At 52.8% G+C, this 20,204-nt stretch overlaps 1 protein-coding gene across 11 annotated transcripts in view; it reads left to right on the top strand.

Annotated features, from left to right (window-relative positions):
• Positions 1 to 16,280, top strand: part of KDM2B (lysine demethylase 2B) — a 124,095-nt gene extending 107,815 nt beyond the window's left edge. For 9 of the 11 annotated variants that reach the window (XM_037144407.2, XM_037144414.2, XM_037144425.2 and 6 more), the window contains 11 exons: positions 1,266 to 1,490; positions 7,723 to 7,866; positions 8,822 to 8,908; positions 9,071 to 9,340; positions 9,506 to 9,619; positions 10,243 to 10,281; positions 10,476 to 11,155; positions 11,821 to 11,984; positions 12,073 to 12,234; positions 12,867 to 13,085; positions 14,951 to 16,280. In XM_037144407.2, coding sequence (XP_037000302.2) covers positions 1,266 to 1,490; positions 7,723 to 7,866; positions 8,822 to 8,908; positions 9,071 to 9,340; positions 9,506 to 9,619; positions 10,243 to 10,281; positions 10,476 to 11,155; positions 11,821 to 11,984; positions 12,073 to 12,234; positions 12,867 to 13,085; positions 14,951 to 15,132 — 2,286 coding nt within the window. In that variant the 3' untranslated portion in view covers positions 15,133 to 16,280. The remainder of the gene's footprint in view (positions 1 to 1,265; positions 1,491 to 7,722; positions 7,867 to 8,821; positions 8,909 to 9,070; positions 9,341 to 9,505; positions 9,620 to 10,242; positions 10,282 to 10,475; positions 11,156 to 11,820; positions 11,985 to 12,072; positions 12,235 to 12,866; positions 13,086 to 14,950) is intronic. The other 2 variants (XM_037144416.2, XM_037144433.2) reach the window with 1 other exon arrangement.
• Positions 16,281 to 20,204: the final 3,924 nt, after the last annotated feature.

Consider the following 20,204-nt stretch of genomic DNA (forward strand, 5'->3'; position numbering starts at 1 on the left):
TGAGTAATGGTCCCCCTGACCGAGGAATGAACCATTTCCCCGCAAACTCGTGCTCCCGGGAAAAGGGGGCTTCACACAAGACCCACAGGACTTTCCGGGTCCTTTGCTGTCTGATCCTAGGTGGATGGGGCGGGGCAGAGCGTCTGGTTGGGGGCGTTGAGCAGGGACTCCACCAGGGGCCCTGTTCTCAGGACGCCCTGGGGCTGGTGGCCAGGATGCAGGGACCTCAGAGCAGGACACGTGGCTGGCTCCTGCGCTGTTTCGCAGTTCATCTGTCTGTCTCCATTTCCTCCTGAGTCACGGGTGGGAAGGATTGGGAGTCCATTTCAAGAAGGTCTCAGAAATCAGGATTCCTCAGGGTTACTGCCTCGTCCTCCTGGGGCGTGTGTGGTTTATTGAGCATGTCCTCTATGCCCATCCTCCTGTTGAGAGACGGGGGTGACCAGATACCCTTGATATCTGCCTCCCCAGCCCCTTGTCTCCAGGGGAGTCCATGGAAGGACAGTTCTGATAAGTGCCCTGAGGGGGGTCAGCAGGAGGTGCCAGGCCTGGTGCAGGGCGGCGGGGGCAGGTGCTGCTGAAAGAAAGGCGCATGTGACCTGGGGCTTGCCAGGTAGGTGGGCATTAGCCAAGTTAGGTGGGGGATGGTGTTTCTGGCACAGGAAGCAGAGGCCGACCATGTGGCCCTGTGTGGCCTCTGAGGGAAGCACAAGTCACAGGGCGTGGCCCAGGGAAGCTAGAGTGCCCTCCAGGGTAGGCTCTTGGGGTGCCATAAGGAAGCCCCACAAACTGGGGGGCTTAAAGCAGCAGAAACTTAATTCTCTGGCAGATCTGGAGACTAGAAGTCTCAAACCAAGGTGTCTCCAGGGCCAGCTTGCCCGGAAGGCTCCAAGAGGGGTCCCTTCCGCACCGCGTCCAACTTCTGGCAAAAACCAACATTTCTTTGCTTGTGGAGGCATGGCTCTCTGGTCACAAGGCTGTCTTTTCCCTGTGTCTTCACACAAGGTCCCTTTGCACCAGTGTCCAAGTTTTTCCCGGTCATGAGGGTGCCCGTCTTGTGGGTTATGGTGCCCCCGAATGACTTGGCTGTAAGTGGGTTACCTCCGTAAAAACCCCGCTGGTGAATCGGGTCACATTCTGAGGTCCTAGGGTCCGCATATCTTACGGGACCCGGCAGCCAGTAACGCTGTCTGCCGGGGTCGGGTCGGGTCTGGCCCGCCCGCCCGGCAGCCTCGCATTTCACAGCCCTGTGTGTTCTCCCGCAGAACCGGGCCATAGGGCGGCCCAAGGTGAAGCTGGGCCCCGCCTCCGCGGTGAAGTTGGCCGCCAACCGGACCACGGCGGGAGCTCGCCGGCGCCGGACGCGATGCCGCAAGTGCGAGGCCTGCCTGCGCACCGAGTGTGGGGAGTGTCACTTCTGCAAGGACATGAAGAAATTCGGGGGCCCGGGGCGAATGAAGCAGAGCTGTATCATGCGGCAGTGCATCGCGGTGAGTGGGCCCCGCCCCGCCCGGGACCGCCCTCCCCCCCCGCCCCCACCCACGCCCGGCTGCCTCGCCCCCCTGCTGGCTGGCCCGCCCAGTGTCCCTCACAGAGAATGTTCCCGCAGGGGCTCAGATAAGTGCTGTTTCAAATTCCACGTGGCGGCTCTTCCTGCCATGTGCTCAGACTCCTTTTCGCCATAGTCCCATGGTCTTGTAACTCCTTCCTTCCCTGGATGACCGGGTGCTTTGAAGGGTCTGCCATTAAACGTGTTGGGGCGGCCTGTCGCGTGTGCGACCCCATTGCCCGCGTTTCTGATTCGGTTCGCGTAGGCCCTCTTTTCCTTCCTGCCCTCCCATCAGACTCAGGGGTCTGCGGGGCAGGTCAGTGTCCCTCCTGAAGGGCTGCGTGGGGCGAAGAGGGCTGACTTATGGGGCTCAGGAGCTGGGCGCTGCAGAGCCTGGCCTGCGTCCAGGCGCCTCCAGCCTTGTCCCAGACACGGTACAGGACACAGACTCTGACAACCTGGCCTGACCCGCAGTCTGACCGAGTTCCACCTGCACACACCGACACACTCTGATTTCCCTGGGGTGCTGCTCTCAGGGCCCCAGGGCGCCCTCCTGTGGGGGAAAGCAGCAGGGTCTGCCGCTGGAGAGGCAGGGCCCTGGGCCAGCACCCCTGCAGGCCCGCCTGGGGCGCCGCGAGCCTTTCTCCCTGGCTGCTGGGTCCCTCTAAGCCCCGCGGGCATTTCCCTCTCCTCCATCCATCCAGACACACTGTTTTTGTCGAGATTTTAATTTTTATTGCGGTAAAAAAAAAACCCATAAAATTTGTCATTTTAACCTTTTTTTTTTCCCCCAAATATATTTTTGTGCTATAGTTGATACAGATGTATAAAAGTTTTTTTGCATAAGAAACATTTTGTTCAGCCCTGGCTGGTGTGGCTCAGTGGATTGAGCATGGACCTCTGAAACTAAGGGTCAGTGGTTCGATTCCCAGTCAGGGCACATGCCTGGGTTGCAGGCCAGCTCCCCAGTGGGGGACACATGAGAGGCAGCCACACATTGATGTTTCTCTCCCACTCTTTCTCCCTTCCCTTCCCCTCTCTCTAAAAATAAATAAATAAAATATTTTTTAAAAAAGAAACATTTTGTACATACTAGAAGTTGATAAGCTACAATAAATGTTCACAGTATATTTTCACCTTAAAAAAAGATTTTATTTACTAGTTTTTAGAGAGAGGGGAAGAGAAGGAGAGAAATATCAATGTGTGGTTGTCTCTCAAACGCTCTCTACCGAGGACCTGGTCCACAATCTAGGCATGTTCCCTGACTGGGAATTGAACTGGCGACCCTTTGGTTCACAGACCGAACTCAATCCACTGAGCTACACCAGCCAGGATTATTTTCACTTTTTTTATTTTATTGTTAATTGTGCTTACTTTGTAAACAAACAAGCAAAAAGCCACTCCTTAGTCCACACAAGCAAATAAACAAATACATCAATTTCAGTGCATAGATAAAACATTTTTTTTTCTGATGGAACAGATAGTTTTTGTTGTTCAACAATTGTTATTTTACCTCATTTACTTTTTAATTAAAAGGTCTGGGGGGGGGACGGGCCCTGGCTGGTGTAGCTCAGTGGATTGAGCGTGGGCCTGCGAACCACAGGAGCGAGGTTCGATTCCCAGTCAGGGCACATGCCTGGGTTGCAGGCCGGTTCCTGCAGGCCAGTTCCCAGCAGGGGACGCACAAAAGGCAACCATACATTGATGTTTCTCTCCCTCTCTCCTTCCCATCTCTCCCTCTAAAGATAAATAAATAAAATCTTAAAAATAAAATAAAATAAAAGGTTTCGGGGGGGAATTTCTTGTTTTTACAGTTTACATTCAATATTTGTGTTCGTTTCAAGTGTACAGCTTAGTGGTTAGCCAGTCACATGCTTTACAAAGAGCTGCCCCGAAACAGTTTTAGCATCACAGTGTCTCTGACTTTCTCCTGGGTGCAGAACTATCATGTACCTGTGTGCTCTGGGACTTTTCCGTCTTGCCAAGTGGAAACTCTGTCTCTGTTGGACCACAGCTCCCCTTTCCCACTCCCTGCCCCACGGCCCCTGGCAACCACCTTTCCGCTCTGTTTCTCAGACTGCTTTGGACATGGCGGGTGGGCGGAGTCAGGCAGGATCCCCCGTCCTGTGCCTGGCTTGTTTCACTCGGCGGCATAGTCTTGAGGTTCACCTGTGCTGTAGCCTGTGGCGGGATCCCCTTCTTTGTGAAGGCCGAGTAATATTCTACTGCGGGCATACCCTGCACTTTCTTCATCCGTTCATCTGTTCGTGGACTTCAAGTTGCTTCCACCCTTGGCTTTTGTGAATGAAGCTGTGACGCGCACGGGTGGGCGAGTGGCTCTTCTTTAAGGTCCTGTTTGAATTCTTTTGGATACATTCCCAGAAGAGGGATTGCTGGGCCATATGTAATTTTTTTTTTTTTTAAGATTTTATTTATTTATTTTTGAGAGAGGAGAAGGGAGGGAGAGAAACATCAATGTGTGGTGGCCTCTCTCACTCCCCCAACCAGGGACCTGGCCCTAAGCATGTGCCCTGACTGGGAATCGAACTGGCGACCCTTTGATTTGCAGGCCAGCGCTCAACCACTGAGCTGCACCAGCCAGGGCCATATGTAATTCTATGCTTGATTTTTTGAGGAATCTCTGCACTTTTTCCATTGTGGCTATAGCAATTTACAACTCACCAGTAGTGCCCGAGAGTCCCAGTTTCCCCACATAACTTTGCTTGTCACCCCAATTTCTTACTTTCTTTTTCTTTTAATAATGGCCATTCAAATGGGTGTGCAGTGTGGTATCTCTTTATGGCTTCAATTTGCATTTTCCTGAGGACGAGCGATGTGGAGCCTCTTTTTACAGGCTCAGCATACGATGGTGGCTGTCTGTAGAGAAACGTCTGTTGAAGGCCTTTGCCCAGTTTTTAAATTGGATTGTTTGTAATTTTGTTGTTATAATAGGAGTTCTTCATATGAGGCGGGCGTTAACTGCTGATTACAAATACAGTGTCCCCTCCCACTCCGTAGGTTGTGTTTTTGCTGTTCCCTTTCCTGTGCACAAGTTTTTAGGTTTCACTGCTGGTGTTTTTGTTATCTGTACCCAGGTCATTTGAATGGATTTCAGGGAATTTGAGATGCCCCTTGAAATTCAATACAGATTTTTATCTGAGTGCGTGTGCGCGCGTGCATTTTTCTGAGGGGGGTGGATTCGTGTGACGCACTGCGTTCTGTCAGGGTCGGAGAGGTTGTTTATAGGGACTGTTGGTTTTGAAAACAGTGTCACCTAAAACTCGGCATGCTGGCCGTGACCCAGGACTGTTTTCTCTTCCGACCCCTCCGTCCCGCCCATTTGTCCCAGGCCCGGTTAGAGGAAACCTGTCCCTGCCGCCACCTGTTCTCCGCGGTGCTGGTGCTGGCTCGGCACCTGGCTCGGTCAGTGCTGGTTGAAGGAGAGAAAGCTCACTTGTGTGTGTCTCCTCGTCGCTGCTCTAATGTGGCTTCTGGAACTGATCGCAAATGCTGGCTCGGCCTGCCCCGGGCAGGGGGGCTGCTGCTTCATCATCTTCTTCCAGCCTTTCCACTTTCTTGGGAGGTTTACCCTCCTCTTCCTTCTCCAGGCCTTTCTCTTGTGGCACGTCCGAGCACCCCCTCCCCCCTTCCCACAGCAGCCTTCCCTTTGCCCCCCCTCCATGAGGCGGCACCACCTCCAGCCCCTGGGCTTCCGCTCCCGGAACCTCTGTTTCTACCTCTTGTCAGAGTCGGCTGCCGCCTGCCCCGTCCAGTGCCCCTGTTGCCCTGGCCAGGCTCCCGTCTTCTCTCCACTGTGAGCCCAGGTTCCCCGGCCCACACATCCTCCAGCAGCCTCTCTTGCTGCTGCTGTTAACACTCTTGCACACTGACCGGGTTCTCCTAGGTTTTCAGCGCCATCTGCCTTCACCCTCCCTCATCACTGTTCCCCTCTCGGCCACTGGCTTCGGGCTTCAGCGGGTGTTCGTTGAAGTATTTTGAACGAATGATGGCTCTCTCACCTTCAGTGTTTTGTTAGAATTGCGGTGTTTGTGCCATTTTGTAGACTTTTTCGCTGGGATGTATGCAGGGGAGCGTGCACCCCAGTGTATTGGGAGCTCCTCTAACTCAGCGTAATAAAAATGGCCTGTGCGTTCCAGCTGGATCCCCGAACCCGGTGCTGGGAGCCAGGCACGTGCAGGGACAGCCGAGTCCGTCGGTGTTTTCAGGGCCCCTTTCCCCTCTCCCAAATCAGGGGGACCCAAAGAGCTCTTGCTTATGTGGGGTATTTGTTTAACTACTATTACTGTATTCAAAATTCACACTGGCTTCATTTAAAAATAACAAGAAGCCCACTGCCTGGAAACAAAAATAGCATTTTAATAAGAAATAACTCCATCTTCCCAACAAAAATGATTAGTGGGAAGAATGGCATTGTTGTGTGTTTCGTAAACCTCGTTCCTGCCTGGTTCGTTAGAGGAGAGCTGGTCTGTTTCTGTATTCCTTCTGCTGCAGTTTCTTCGGAAGAACCTGAAGAGGAGTATCTGGTCTCACTCAGATACGCAGTTGGAAAAGGGAGGACTCTCTTAATAGTCATTGAAGGCCACTGTGCGTTTTCTTTTCTGGTACTCCACCAGAGCTCACCAGGTGGCAGTTTCTTTTCTTTTCTTTTCTTTTCTTTTTTCTTTTTTCTTCTTTTGTTTGGGTGGCAGTTTCTTAAAGGTTAGTTGCAACATGGAATCTGAAACTGTATCAATGAACTTTTCATCCCGTTACATTAAAATGCCTCAGCCTTTCTTGCCCCTGGAATAGCTCATTTGCCCATGCATGGTGTTTTAACACCGTGCATTAGCCATTTGGAAGATACTGGCTCGCTGAGTTATTCAGAATTTCCTAAATATTGGTGCGTAGCACTCTGCATATTCTACACAAGCCCAACCACATTTGTTAACACTGCTGCCGGTTTCAGCTGCGAAGTCTTTTTGAGTATCGGAAAGCTGGTCCGGTTCGTGGTGGCTAATGTAAGTTTTCTAAAATTCTGATTTTTGTTGGAAAATTAGAATCGTATAGCCCTGGCTGGTGTAGCTTCGGTGGATTGAGCGCAGGCCTGCAAACCAAAGGATGGCGGTTCGATTCCCAGTCAGGGCACATGCCTGGGTTGCAGGCCAGTTCCCAGCAGGGGACACACGAGAGGCAACCACACATTGATATTTCTCTCCCTCCCTCCTTCCCTTCCCCTCTAAAGATTAAAAAAAAAAAAAAAAAGAATTGTATAATTTGCAACACATGCTGTAAGTCGCTTCTCTGAAAGCAGCGGGCTCACTGGATTCATCTCTAAGGAGATAAGCCAATATCCATGGGTTATTTCCATCGTTCTTCCAAGCAGAGTGGCGCTCTATGGAGGAAGTGGCCAGGGGAGCTTGGTCAGGTGGGTGCCGAGCCTCAGATAACCATTGTTGCGCCCACTGCAGGCACACTTTCTGCGTACTTTCTGTGACATCACACAGGGTGTTAGAAGGATCAAGGGTCAGAATTTTAATAAAAGTAGTCCTCTTTCCTGCTTCATCCAAGACACTGTTGAATGAAGCAGGTGTGTGGCCAGGAGTAGCCCAGGGGACAGCCAGTGCGGCCAGCAGTGCCAATGCCGACACCGTGAGAAAGGCAAATGACGTCCTGGCTGCGTCCTGAAAGTAGTTTTGACCTACCCCCCAGGCCTCCCGTTGAAGGTCTTGGGCATCCCGCAGTCCACGGCCTAGGCTTTGATGCCACTGGTGAGGTGCAGCCTCAGCCCCCACCTTCTTCAGATCTCCCCCTCAAATGGAAGGCCAGCCCTGACCTCCACATTTCGGATTAGCCTGCCTGCCACCCCTCCCCCTGGCGCTGGCCCTGGCCCTGGCCCTGCTTGCTGCATTTTTTCTCCATACCCCTCGCCACTGTGGAATATACCGTATCCTTTTCCATTCTGTCCTCTTCCTACCACTGAGATACAAGCTCGGGGTGGCAGAGGTGTGTTCCCGTTTCGTTTATTGCTGTAGTCCCAGCACCAAGTGGTACCTGGTGCACAAGAGCCTAAGTAGCTGAATGGCAGGGGCGGGTGGAGGGAGCAGCTCATGCCTTTGCTCCATGGCTTGCGGGTTCCCGGCCCCTGCTGACCTGTGCTCTCTCTGGCTCTCCAGCCAGTGCTGCCCCACACGGCCGTGTGCCTGGTGTGCGGTGAGGCAGGGAAGGAGGACACGGTGGAAGAGGAAGAAGGCAAATTTAACCTCATGCTCATGGAGTGCTCCATCTGCAACGAAATCATCCACCCTGGATGCCTTAAGGTGAGCAGCCCCTGGGACCTGGCTTGCTGCCTGATCCACCATAGGGGGCCCCTGGGGGTTCTGAAGCTTGAGGGGGCAGAAGGAACTTTGATTCCTGCTGTGGAGGGACTCCAAGTGTGGGGATTCTGTCAGTCACATGATGTGCTGAGGTCCAGAAGGGTCTGGAGTAGCTCAGACCACACACACACACACACACACACACACACTCACTCACTCACTCCACAGGAGACACACTGGGTGGTCGGGCTGCTTGGTGGAGCTCAGCTCCTGGCTTCTGAGAGAGCTGGGGCCTGGCCAGTGGTAGGCAGGTGCCACACCAGCAGGGGGCTATGTTCCTGTGTATAGGGACCTGCCTTTGGTGTGTCCAGGGCAGGGCTGCCTTCCCCTGGGACTGCCATGCTGGACCTGCCTGTCCTGGGCAGCAGGTTCTTCACTGGAAAGGAAGAGCCCGCTCTGGGCTGGCGCTGCTGTCCCAAGAGAATGTCAACATACCCAGCACCTCCCTGTCGGCTGCAGGGAGTCAGCCCGTGCACATCTGACTGTTTTAAGAGGGCAGAGTGGGCCTACCCCAAATGATGCCTCAGCCCTGAAGTGTCCCCCCTTTCCCTGGATGGCGGTAGCAGGAGTTTGTTTTCACACTCACTCCTCGAGACTGAAGGGGCCGCATTGGGGTCAGGGCACCGTCCCTCCCTTGTCTGCTTGCTTCTTTCGCCCTCTCCGCCCTCTCCGACCACAAGCTCCAATAGAGCAGGAACGGCACGCCCTGCTCGTTCACACCCAGCACCGGTTACAAAATGACCAAATTCAGTCACCTGTCTTAACTACTTTTGTGTTCTTTTCTTTTGGTCAAAGATGGGATAGACAAGGCATTTGGGGCGGGGGCGAGTTAAACGTTTCTGGAGGAGGTGGCCTCTCCCGCCCCCTCGCTGTGTGCTGACTGGCCTGTCCCTGGCAGATTAAGGAGTCAGAGGGCGTGGTGAACGATGAGCTTCCAAACTGCTGGGAGTGTCCAAAGTGTAACCACGCCGGCAAGACCGGGAAAGTGAGTGCCGGGCTCCCTGCCCCAAGGGTCACCCCGGGAGGGACGGAGCTCGGTCCTGCCAGACACGGCCTGCGCCCACGCGGTCAGCTGGTAGGCGCTGCGGGCTTGGGGTGGGGGGCTGGTCCAAAAATATACAGTCCGCTTGTACCTTGTCTCTTTTTGGCCTACAAGCAAAAGCGTGGCCCTGGCTTTAAGTACGCCTCCAACCTGCCCGGCTCCCTGCTCAAGGAGCAGAAGATGAACCGTGACAACAAGGAAGGCCCGGAGTCCACCAAGCGCAGGAGCGAGTGTGAGGAGGCGCCTCGGCGCAGGTCCGAGGAGCATCCGAAGAAAGTGCCTCCGGATGGCATCCTGCGCCGAAAGTCCGACGACGTGCACCTGCGCCGGAAGCGGAAATACGAGAAGCCTCAGGAGCCGAGTGGACGGAAGAGAGTACGTCGTGGGGGTGGCCTGACCAGCCCGGGCACGGGGGCGCGCATGGTCGGTGGGAGGCCTGGGACCCTGGGTCCGGCTGCCTGAGCGGGGCCCCTTAGGTGCTGAGAGCCGGACCCAGGCAAAAGGAGGGGAAACCAGCCAGTCACTGTTCCCGCCCTTTAGGCCTCGACGCTGCAAACATCCCCTGGGTCCTCCTCTCACCTCTCACCGAGACCCCCTCTAGGCAGCAGCCTCAGCCCCTGGTGGAGATCCAGTCTCACTTACTTCCAGCAGCAGGTGCTCTCACGTCACCCCCACCCACCTGAGGCCCTGGGGACTTGAATGCAACAGCCCCCCCTCCCCCCTCCCGCGCGCGCTTCACTGGACCTCCAGTCCATTGTATGCACCCCAGCTTCCCAGGCCTCGGCCCCATGTCGCTAGCTCATGGTTCTGGCGTGGGGCCTGGGAAGCTGAAGCTGCGGCTGGGAAGCCCTGGGGATCTGGGGAACCTCCGAGGATCCCGGCGGCCCTGCTCCGCCCACCGGCCCTTCCAGCATGAGCCACGAGGTGGCGCCTAGTTGTCTTCTCTGGCTCTTCAGGCTCTGCTGGGAATCCCGCAGGCCCTGCCTCCAGGACTGGCTCCCAGGGCCAAGTCTGACCTGCCCAGCCCCTGCGTATCTCTGGGTCTGTCCAAAGGTGGGAGGTCAGCGGGGTGGGAACAATTCCACCACACTCCTCTACTTCCAGCTTCGCCCTTTAAACCAGCAGGCAGGGCCCACCCATCTGTCCTGGATTTGTGGGGAGGATGCCCCTCCAGCCCCTACTGTAGATGTCGGGGTCGACACCCAACCTGGGTGTCGAGGGGACCAAATCCCACGAGCCCTGGGAGCAAGCTCTGTGTCCTTTCTTCCATGTGACAGCTAAAACCAGGCAAAGAAGATAAGCTTTTCAGGAAGAAGGTACTATCAACACCTCCCCTCCCCCACCCCACCCCACCCCACCCCTCCCCTCCCTTCCACCCTCTTCTCCCCCTCCCCTCCCCTCCCCTCCAGGCTGGGACAGTGGGTCCCTGGAGGAGGGTGGAGGAGAGGCCTGGGCAAGCTCAGCCTTATTAGCTGGGGGCTTACCTGCCCGGGCCCCACTTCTTCCTCAGCGGAGGTCCTGGAAGAATGCTGAGGACCGGATAGCTCTAGCCAACAAGCCACTCCGGCGCTTCAAGCAGGAGCCGGAGGACGATCTGCCTGAGGCGCCCCCCAAGACCAGGGAGAGCGACCATTCCCGCTCCAGCTCCCCAACAGCCGGCCCCAGCACCGAGGGTGCAGAGGGTCCCGAGGAGAAGAAGAAGGTGAAGATGCGCCGGAAACGGCGGCTCCCTAACAAGGAGCTGAGCAAGGAGCTGAGCAAGGAGCTCAACCAGGAGATCCAGAAGACGGAGAGCAGCCTGGCCAACGAGAACCACCAGCCCATCAAGTCGGAGCCAGAGAGTGAGAACGAGGAGCCCAAGCGGCCCCTGGGCCTCTGCGAGCGCCCCCACCGCTTCAGCAAGGGGCTCAACGGCACCCCTCGGGAGCTGCGGCACCAGCTGGGGCCCGGCCTACGCAGCCCACCCCGCATCATCTCCAGGCCCCCGCCCTCCGTGTCCCCGCCCAAGTGCATCCAGATGGAGAGACACGTGATCCGGCCGCCGCCCATCAGCCCCCCACCCGACTCACTGCCTCTGGACGATGGGGCAGCCCACGTCATGCACCGGGAGGTGTGGATGGCCGTCTTCAGCTACCTCAGTCACCGAGACCTGTGTGTCTGCATGCGGGTCTGCAGGACCTGGAACCGCTGGTAGGGGGCGCTGGCCGAGCAGGGACTGGGAGGTACTGGGGGCTGGCTCTGTGTCCACCTCTGGGTTGAGGCTTAGGCTAGACCAGGGATGGCACATGGGTGGGGTGCAGCGGCCACGCTTCCTTTTGTCTAAGCCCAGTCCGGTCTGTCTGTCCATCTGGACTTGTCAGAAGAGGTGAACCCTGTTTAATCTCCTGATTTAGCTCCTTGGGAAATGAACTGAGGGCCAAGTAGAGTCTTGTTCTTAAAGTGTTGGCTTGGGTTATTCACAGCCGAGGTGCCAGTTACAGACATGAATCCCAGCGTTGACATTTCCTAGCTTTTTGGCCCAGTTGGCTTACCTTCCTTTGTGAATGGGTAGGATGCCTTCTGCTGGGGCTTGTTTTGAGGGTGTGGCCTGTCGAGGGTGTGTATGTAAAGAAAGCCCCCTTTAAATCCTTCCTTGAGAGCAGGTGCCGGCCCCTTCCGTGGAGGCCCTGCAGAGGTCAGAGCAGAGGTGCCCAGTGGCCCTAAAGGCAGATGGGACCTAACCAGAAGGGTCCAGAGGGTGGAGTAAGGAGCCTCTCCCTGGGCTTGGAAGGTGGGGTGTCACCACGGCCATACCGAGGGCTCTACACGTGAGCCCCCAGCTCTGATGGCACTGCCTCTGCTGGGCTGGCCTCCAGGTGCTGCGATAAGCGGTTGTGGACCCGCATCGATCTGAACCACTGCAAGTCCATCACGCCCCTGATGCTGAGCGGCATCATCCGGCGACAGCCTGTCTCCCTGGACCTCAGCTGGACCAATATCTCCAAGAAACAGCTGAGCTGGCTCATCAACCGGTTGCCTGGTGAGCACTGGCCCAGTGACCCCAAATGTGTAGGAGTGGGGACTGGGGTGTGTCACCTGACCCATCACCCCTTCTCTGTCCCCGCCAGGGCTCCGAGACTTGGTGCTGTCGGGCTGCTCGTGGATCGCGGTCTCAGCCCTCTGTAGCTCTAGTTGTCCATTGCTCCGGACTCTGGACGTCCAGTGGGTAGAAGGGCTAAAGGATGCCCAGATGCGGGATCTCCTGTCCCCGCCCACGGATAACAGGCCAGGTGAGTGGCCAGGCCCAGGACCTGTCAGTTGAGGTCACATGGAGGTGGTGTGACTCAGGCATGCTGTTGGGTCTGGTTTTCACTGGGGACCCTGTCTGGGGTGCGTGTCCTTGGGCTTCCTTTGGCCTGCGCCCTTCTCCAGAGGATGCAGAGATGAGTCCTGGCTGCTGTGTTCTCAGCTTTGGGCACCGGCTCCCGATCACACTCACTCCGGGAGCTCTGCACACATCTGACTGCTTCTCCGTTAACTTGTCCTGCCTCGGCTTCAGGCCCCCTCGAGCATTGGGGTCAGTGTGGTTGGTCGGACAGCGGCTCACAGGATGGGGCCATCGGTCCCACTGGCAGCTTAAATGAGGAAACCGGGGTGACCCAGAGATGCTGTGCCAGCTCTGCTCTGATTGGCCCAGTGCTGCTGGGTGGGGCGTGGCTCTGTGTTTCTAGATCTGAATTTTCAAGAATCTAGATGTCTAAAATTTGACGTGAATCATTCTGACTTTTAAATGTCAGAACAGATGGGTTTTCTGGGGGGAAGCACTCGACATCGAACTGAAACTCTAGTGTTAGTCTGGCTGGTAGGTCTTCAGTCTCCAGTCAGGGTGACGCGTGGCCTCCCCTCCCCGCTGCGCCCTCAGGTCAGATGGACAACCGGAGCAAGCTCCGGAACATCGTGGAGCTGCGCCTAGCGGGCCTGGACATCACGGACGCCTCCTTGCGGCTCATCATCCGTCACATGCCCCTGCTCTCCAAGCTCCACCTCAGTTACTGTAACCACGTGACTGACCAGTCCATCAACCTGCTCACTGCCGTGGGCACCACCACCCGAGACTCCTTAACCGAGATCAACCTGTCAGGTCAGTCGGGGACACCCCTTTGGGACTGCGCAGCTTCCCGTGGAATGAATTGGGGTTTCCCATGTATGCACCCTGCTGTTATGGGGTCACAGTGTTGGGTGCTGGGACATACCTGTGATCACAACGGACACACAGCGTAGTTCAGGGGAAACATGTTAAGGAAGTTACTGCCGGGTTTGTAATAGTCGCTACCCCAAAAGTGCTGGTAGCCGTGAGCACACAGACCAGTGGTTCCTGACCCACCACGAGCACCAGGGAAGCTTCCCTCCATGGGCTCGGGCTGCAGCTCGGTGGGGCGGGTGGTGGGGAGCAGTGGGCAGTGAGGCCGGGCCAGGCGGAGTCGGCTGTGAGTGGGAGTGAGCAGCTTGGCTTCCGCATTGCTGTGGTCAGTCCCATGAACCCCTCCCGGGCCTGCCATCGAGGGGCCTGAGCTGGAGGTAGGGAAACTCCACACCTCGTGTCCTTAGACCTCGTCGTGAACACTGTGGAATCTTCCCTCACCCCCTCTGTTTGCTGGTGGGGTGGACAGTCAGTTTCCAAGGGCTCGGGACATGAGCGGCAGGCAGCGAGGAGGACGGAGGCAGTGCCGTCTGTTCTCAGCCCAGCTAACCGGGTTTTGGCCTGATAGCTTCAGAGGGTCGGAGGGTCGGGTGGGGCCTGTAAAGTTTGAGTAAGAGCCCCTAACCCCGCCTCTGCCCCCCCACCCCTGCTGCCAATTTTCTGTCCAGAAATTACCAAGTAGTAACTTAATTACCTCACTTAAGTTACATTTTGACACACTCCATTGTAATGTTTTGTTTGGAAAGGATCCACATGCTTTTAGTTGTGTGCGTCTTTGCACCCCACATTCATGCTTGAAAAACACCTTCCTGTCACCAGTGCCATTGGAGCGGAAGTGGGGAGGTCTGGGTGGTATGTGATCATTCTGTCCCTGGTTGCCTAGGAAGCCGTTCTTCCTCCTCGGAGTTCCGGGGCCAGGTTGTCCCACCCTGAGGGGGTGGAGCACAGGATGCCATAGTGACGTGAGCCTCACCCGGGGGCCGGCTCACACCTCAGCTTGTGGTCTCGAACTGGAGTTTGAGAAGCGCCTGGGTGGCATTCGTCCTAAGTGCCTCGGTCTGATGTGTGACCGCTGTTTGTGTATCCCAATTCAGTTATTGTGTCAGTGGAGCAGAGGTCCCAGTGTGAAACCCCCCTTCCCTGTAGTGCAGTTCACGCTGCATGTTTGTGTGAATCTAATCTTTTGGGTTTTATTTTCTACCACAATCCATTCAGGTCACCTTTTCATCTCAGTACTTATAGACTCTCCCCAGGCCCTTCTAGCACCTTGGCCCTGTGCATGGGTTGCAGGTGAACATTCAGTTCACCCGGCGAGCACGCCGTGCCCGCTCTGAGGTCCTGGTGCCCACACGAGCCAAGGGTCCCAGGAGGGCCTCGCGGACATTTCACTCCCGCCCAGTGCTTCTTTCTCCCCTGGGATTTATGTGAAGGAGATCAGCGGAGAAGTGCACACCAGTGTGCACAGAGGCATTCAGCAGTGTAATGGGGGACAGCGAGCGATTTAACGTGTCCATGGGCCTGTGTTTATGAAAACAGACAGGAGGCCTGTTTACGGGAGAACGAATATGTGCGCACAGAGGCAGCTGTGTGTAGGTTCTAAAAGATTTCACCCAGAACGTTCTTCAAGCAGAAATTACCCTTTGTAATTGGTAGATGGAACCCTGCCCCCTTTGAAGGGGGCTTTTTAAGCAAGCAGTTCTCTGGGGGCACCAGAAATGGGCGCCATTTCTGGTGCTGAGCGCCGGGGGTCTCGGGGCCGAGGCGTGGGCTCCGCGCTCCCTCACACTGTGTCCTCTTCCCCACAGACTGCAATAAGGTTACTGACCAGTGCCTGTCCTTCTTCAAACGCTGTGGAAATATCTGTCATATTGACCTGAGGTACTGCAAGCAAGTCACCAAGGAAGGCTGTGAGCAGTTCATAGCCGAAATGTCCGTGAGTGTCCAGTTCGGGCAAGTGGAAGAAAAACTGCTGCAGAAACTGAGTTAGTCCGAGAACTAGCCTGTGCACACGCGGGCCGGCGGGGCGAGGGGAGGGGTCGGGGAGGGGAAGAGACCTTGCAGAAACGAGGCCTTTTATTTGCAACTTGGGACTTGGAACAACCACGGAGCAATGTGATTTTGCAAGTCTTGCCGAGGGCCAAGCCGTTTCAGGGGGTGAATGGGCGGACGCTTTCCTTTGGTCTTTCTGACTCGTACCTGCACTGCTTCCGGGACCGTTTCGAAAGCGGCCTTTACCACGAAGACATTCCTGCTGGGGGAGGACGATGAACTTTCGGAGAAATTCTCTTACTGAAGCATGAGCTTAGGGGTTTTTGTTTTTTTTTTTCCTTTCTTCTTTGGTGGTGGTGTTTTGTTTTGGGCACCTCATTCCTTGCGACCCTGGGGTTTCTGGTGTCAACACGAAGGTGGACCACACACCCCATCTGCCGTCTCGACACAGTTTTGTTTGGTTTTATTACATCTTACATTATGCAGAATTATTTTTGTACAAATTGTTTAAAAGTTATTTATGCAAGGTCTGAATGCATACCAGTGTTTTTATTGTTTTCTGATTGCCAACTTTCCTGGTTTCCTTAAAGTAGGAGAGAACTTACCCTGAACTTCATCGACACAAATAATCCAATTATACCTGTGCCCAGGTCTGGCAAAGCAGGCTGAGACCTTCCAGTTAAAAGCATGTTTACCTGGAAGCTGAGAGCCTGCTTTGCACATCAAGAAGTTCCATAAGCATGTTGTGCATATATGTAAATTATAGTCAAAGTAAGACAACACTTGGCCAAGTTTCCTCTGTATAGAATTCACCTTTTTCTCAAAAAAGTTTTAAAACTCAGACTTCAACCTTTGCACTCAGGAGGGTTTTACTCCAGCATGAGCTCTCGTACTCTGCATAGACCTAATTTATACAGTGAGTCAAGAAGTAGAACCCACGACCCATCACGGCCTTCCTTCTCCTTGTCTCTCTCCTGCGAGGTGTGAGTTGAGTTCTCGTTTCAGGTTTATAACATGGCTATTTCCCAGTTGTCAAGTTATGCATTCATAAGTGCCATTGTTGTAAGGTGGTGTTTTCCTAGACCTCCCCTGACGCGGTTTTACCTTTGTTGAGTTTGTATAAACGATTGTACAAAAAAAAAACCACTCTTGGACTTTGAGGGTTTCTGTTCTAGGAGCAGACAGGACATTTGATTGGGAAGTCCAGGGGCACGCATCTCAACACTAGCCTACATCCACTGTTTTAAAGCCAAACAAGCTATAATTTCTCGTTCATCTGAGAAATGCAGTGGCCCCCTTGGTACATGTTTTTTTTCCGTCTTCAGTAAGAGACTTTACTGTCTGTGGCTAATAACAGTGATGGGGAAGAGCTGTGCTACACCAACAGCCTCTTGGCATTTCCACTGCCAAAGGATGGGGGTGGGGGAGGCCAGTCCTCAACTTCCCATGCGAGGCAAGTCAGGGGGCCACATCCTGGGCTAGTGTAGTCGCCACGGGCCAGGTGGCTGGAAGCGCTTGGTTATGCGGTAAACTCCCTGGGTGGCAGACACAGAAACCAGTGAGAATTTTAAATCAGCATTTTTTAGAGGGGGCCCTGCCATCTCAGACACAGACGCAGAAACAGTGGCTCCCATGAATCTGGAAATGGTGACGACGACCCAGCTTCCTGCCTCAGTAGTCAGTAGTAACGTAAGACTTGGGTGTCGGGGGACAAGCCTTTTGCTTTTCTGCTAATGGTAGTTTTCCTGTTGCCCCTGCCCTTACGTTGTTGGCCACGGCAAAATGGTCTTAGACCCCCGTCTGGGTTCTTGCCTCCTCTTAATTTAAATCCAAAGATCCTTTCTGACTCAAAGTGAAGAAACCTGAAGCTGTCGCCCCCCAGAATCTAACTCAGGAGATGCACTTGAGAGAGGTAAGATTAGTTGGATACTCTGTGATCTGTTTATAAAACGTGGCTTGCCTCTGCAAGCCTGATGGTTCATCGTGCAGCGCCCCCACAAGAGGTCGGGTTTCAGAGAACAGCCTGAGTTCTCCGAACCTTCCAATAAGAGTTACCCTGACATCCAGTAGAGCTGTTCTCCTCCTTGGGGATTGTTTTAAGGGCCGTAGTGCTTTCCAGGAAGAGTGCTCGGCGTCCAAGGCTCCTGGTTGTCCCCTGACGTCTCTGGGAGCGTTTAAGTCCACCCAGTGGAGGCAAAGGAGGGGCTGCCAGAACGGGGAAGTCACAGCCCCACAGGGACACGCTGCAGAGCTGGACACAGCGTCTCTCCAGGCTTGAGGCAGGTGGCTGTAGTGCAGATGTAACAGGTGAGCCCCACCCCACCTCACTGTACTGAAAATCCAGTTAAGATTTTGCCACAGCACAGTCTGCAGACCTACTGTTTAAAAATGAGCTTTAGAAAAGGCCAGGCTATGCTAGAGGCTTGCAAACAGCTGCTCTGAGCCCACAGACCGCGCCTGATGATGTAATGAAAGTACCATAAAGGAGAGGTAGTACTTCCTGTGTTAGATCCCAGCTTCTTCACCAGGGAAAAAGAGGAGGCCCCATCCCTCCTTCATCTAGGGAACCTGATGACTACAAAGGAAGATTCCACGGCCCCTCTAAAGGATTAAATGACATCCTTCTATATTGTGAGAACAGGCCCAAGGAGATGGGATTGTAGCTGACTTTGAACCTTCAGAATTTTATCCACATGACATGTCTTCAGAAAATTAACTTCGAGGCATGGCGTGCCGGTTACAAAATGCAGAGCCCAGGTAGAAATATTTGTTCTCTGCCAGACAAGTTAAGCGGCTTACAGTCCGGTTATTCCAAGTGTCAAGCTTCTTAGGCTAAAAATGTGTTGGCCTTCATTAAACCAAGGATACTTCAAAACACTACCTAAAAAGAGCCACTATTCAGGGTTTTTATTCTTTTGCTAAAAATAAGCATTGGAAACTTCTATAAATCCAAGAGGAAAACATCAAATAAGAGGAAAACATCAAATAAGCTGTTTTAAGCTGAGACTATGTGCAAATAAATCTCGATTTTCTGATTTAACTTTAGACAAACCAGCACCTGCTGCGCCTCAGCTTCTAAATGCGCTTCCCGTCGTGTGCTGGTCTGGATTTGAAGATTCCCCAGTTTGTGGGGGAGGCTGAGTCTCTGAGTTCACTGTCTCACAGGAAGTACAGACAAGGTAAGTGCCCCTGAAGCTTCAGCAGGGGCTGTTTTATTGCTTCTGCTCAGGCTGGTTAGTGTGCACTGTAGCTGACATCCACCCTGGGCTCTGCAGGTAAATACAAGAAGGTATTTGAAAACATTCACAAGGCCCTGATTTACATGCTTTGACCCTCAAAACTCAAAAGGGTAGAAAGGCATGATTTTTCTTCACAGCTTGTTGAACTTCCTGCTCTAAGCATACGAGCAGACTATCTGCAGTTTTCAAGTCTGTGTGTTGCCAAACTGCAGAGTCAAAAGATTAAAAACCGCCCTGGCTGGTGTGGCTCAAGTAGATTGAGTGTGGGCCTGGGAACCAAAGGGTCGCTGGTTCGATTCCCAGTCAGGGCACATGCCTGGGTTGCAGGCCAGGTCCCTAGTAGGGGGCACGTGAGAGACAACCACACAGTGATGTTTGTCCCTCTCTTTTTCCCTCCCTTCCCCTCTCTAAAAAGAAATAAATAAAATCTTTTAAAAAAAGATTAAAAACCCACCAAGACTCAGTTGAGAAGTTAACATTTCTTCCAAACTTATTCTATGAAGCCAGTATTAATTACTCTGAAACCAAAACCAGACAAACATATTACAAAAGAAGAAACTTAAAGGCTAATATCCTCAATGGACAAGAATGCAAAAATTCTGAAAAAGTATTAGCAAACCAGGTTCAACAGCACATTAAAAAGATTGTACACCACAACCAAACGGGATTTATACCACAGACTGGAAGGATGGTACATGCAAAAGCAGCTGATGTATCACACTAACAAAATATACACCAACAGAGGCAGAAAAAGCATTTGACAAAATTCAACATCCTTTTATGATCAAAACTCAACGAAGTGAGTACAGGAGGAACATAGCAACATGATAAAGGTCAGATAAGACAAACTCGCAGCTAGCATACTCAACAATGAAGAGCTGACGAGTTTTTCCTCTAATCTGGAATAAGATGATGCCCACTGCCATTCAATATAGCATTGCAAGTTCTAGCCCTGGCAATCAGAAAGCAAAAGGAAAAAAAAGGCATCGAGATCAGAAAGGAAGAAGTAAAACTTGTTTGCAGATGATGTGATATTATATGGAGAAAACCCTAAAAACTCTACCAAAAAATATTAAAATAAGTTGCAGGATACAGAATCCACAGACACAAATCTGTTGCTATACAATAGTGAACAATCAGGAGAAATTAAGAAAACAATACCATTTATACTTGCATCAAAAAGCAAAATATCTAGGAATAAAATAAATTTAACCCAAGAGGTGAAAGATTTGTACTCTGAAAACTACAGGATACTAAAGAAAGAAATTGAAGAAGATACAAACAAATGAAAGGATTAGTATTAAAAATGTGCTCAGTACCTAAGGCGACATACAAATGCACTTCAATCCCTATTAAAATGCCAATGGCATTCTTCTCAGAACTAGAACTAATTCTAAAATTTATATGGAACCACAGAAGACCCCAAATAACCAAAGAAATTTTGAGAATGAACAAAGCAGGAAGTATCATGCTCCCTGATACCAAACTAGACTGTGAAGCTATAATAATCAAAACAGTATGGTACTGGCATGAAAACATGTAGTTCAGTGGAATAGAGAGCCCATCGTGGATGAACTAGAGCATATTATGCTAAGTGAGATACAGGAGAGAAAGTCAGATACTGTATGATTCCAGTTATATGTGCAATCTAAAAACAAAAATAGATGCAGACACAAATACAGAGAACAGGCTAGCTGGGGGGTTGACAAAGTGGAGGGGGATGGGAATGAAAAAATGTTTTAAAGTGTATATTTGTACACTGAGTATTATCCCACAACTTAAAAAAAAACCTCAGTATCTATAATGCAGTTATTGCAAAAAAAAAAAAAAA

Source organism: Artibeus jamaicensis, unplaced genomic scaffold (assembly GCF_021234435.1).
Source record: "Artibeus jamaicensis isolate MK-2021 breed Jamaican fruit bat unplaced genomic scaffold, CSHL_Jam_final contig_525, whole genome shotgun sequence".
Taxonomy (NCBI): Eukaryota; Metazoa; Chordata; class Mammalia; order Chiroptera; family Phyllostomidae; genus Artibeus; species Artibeus jamaicensis.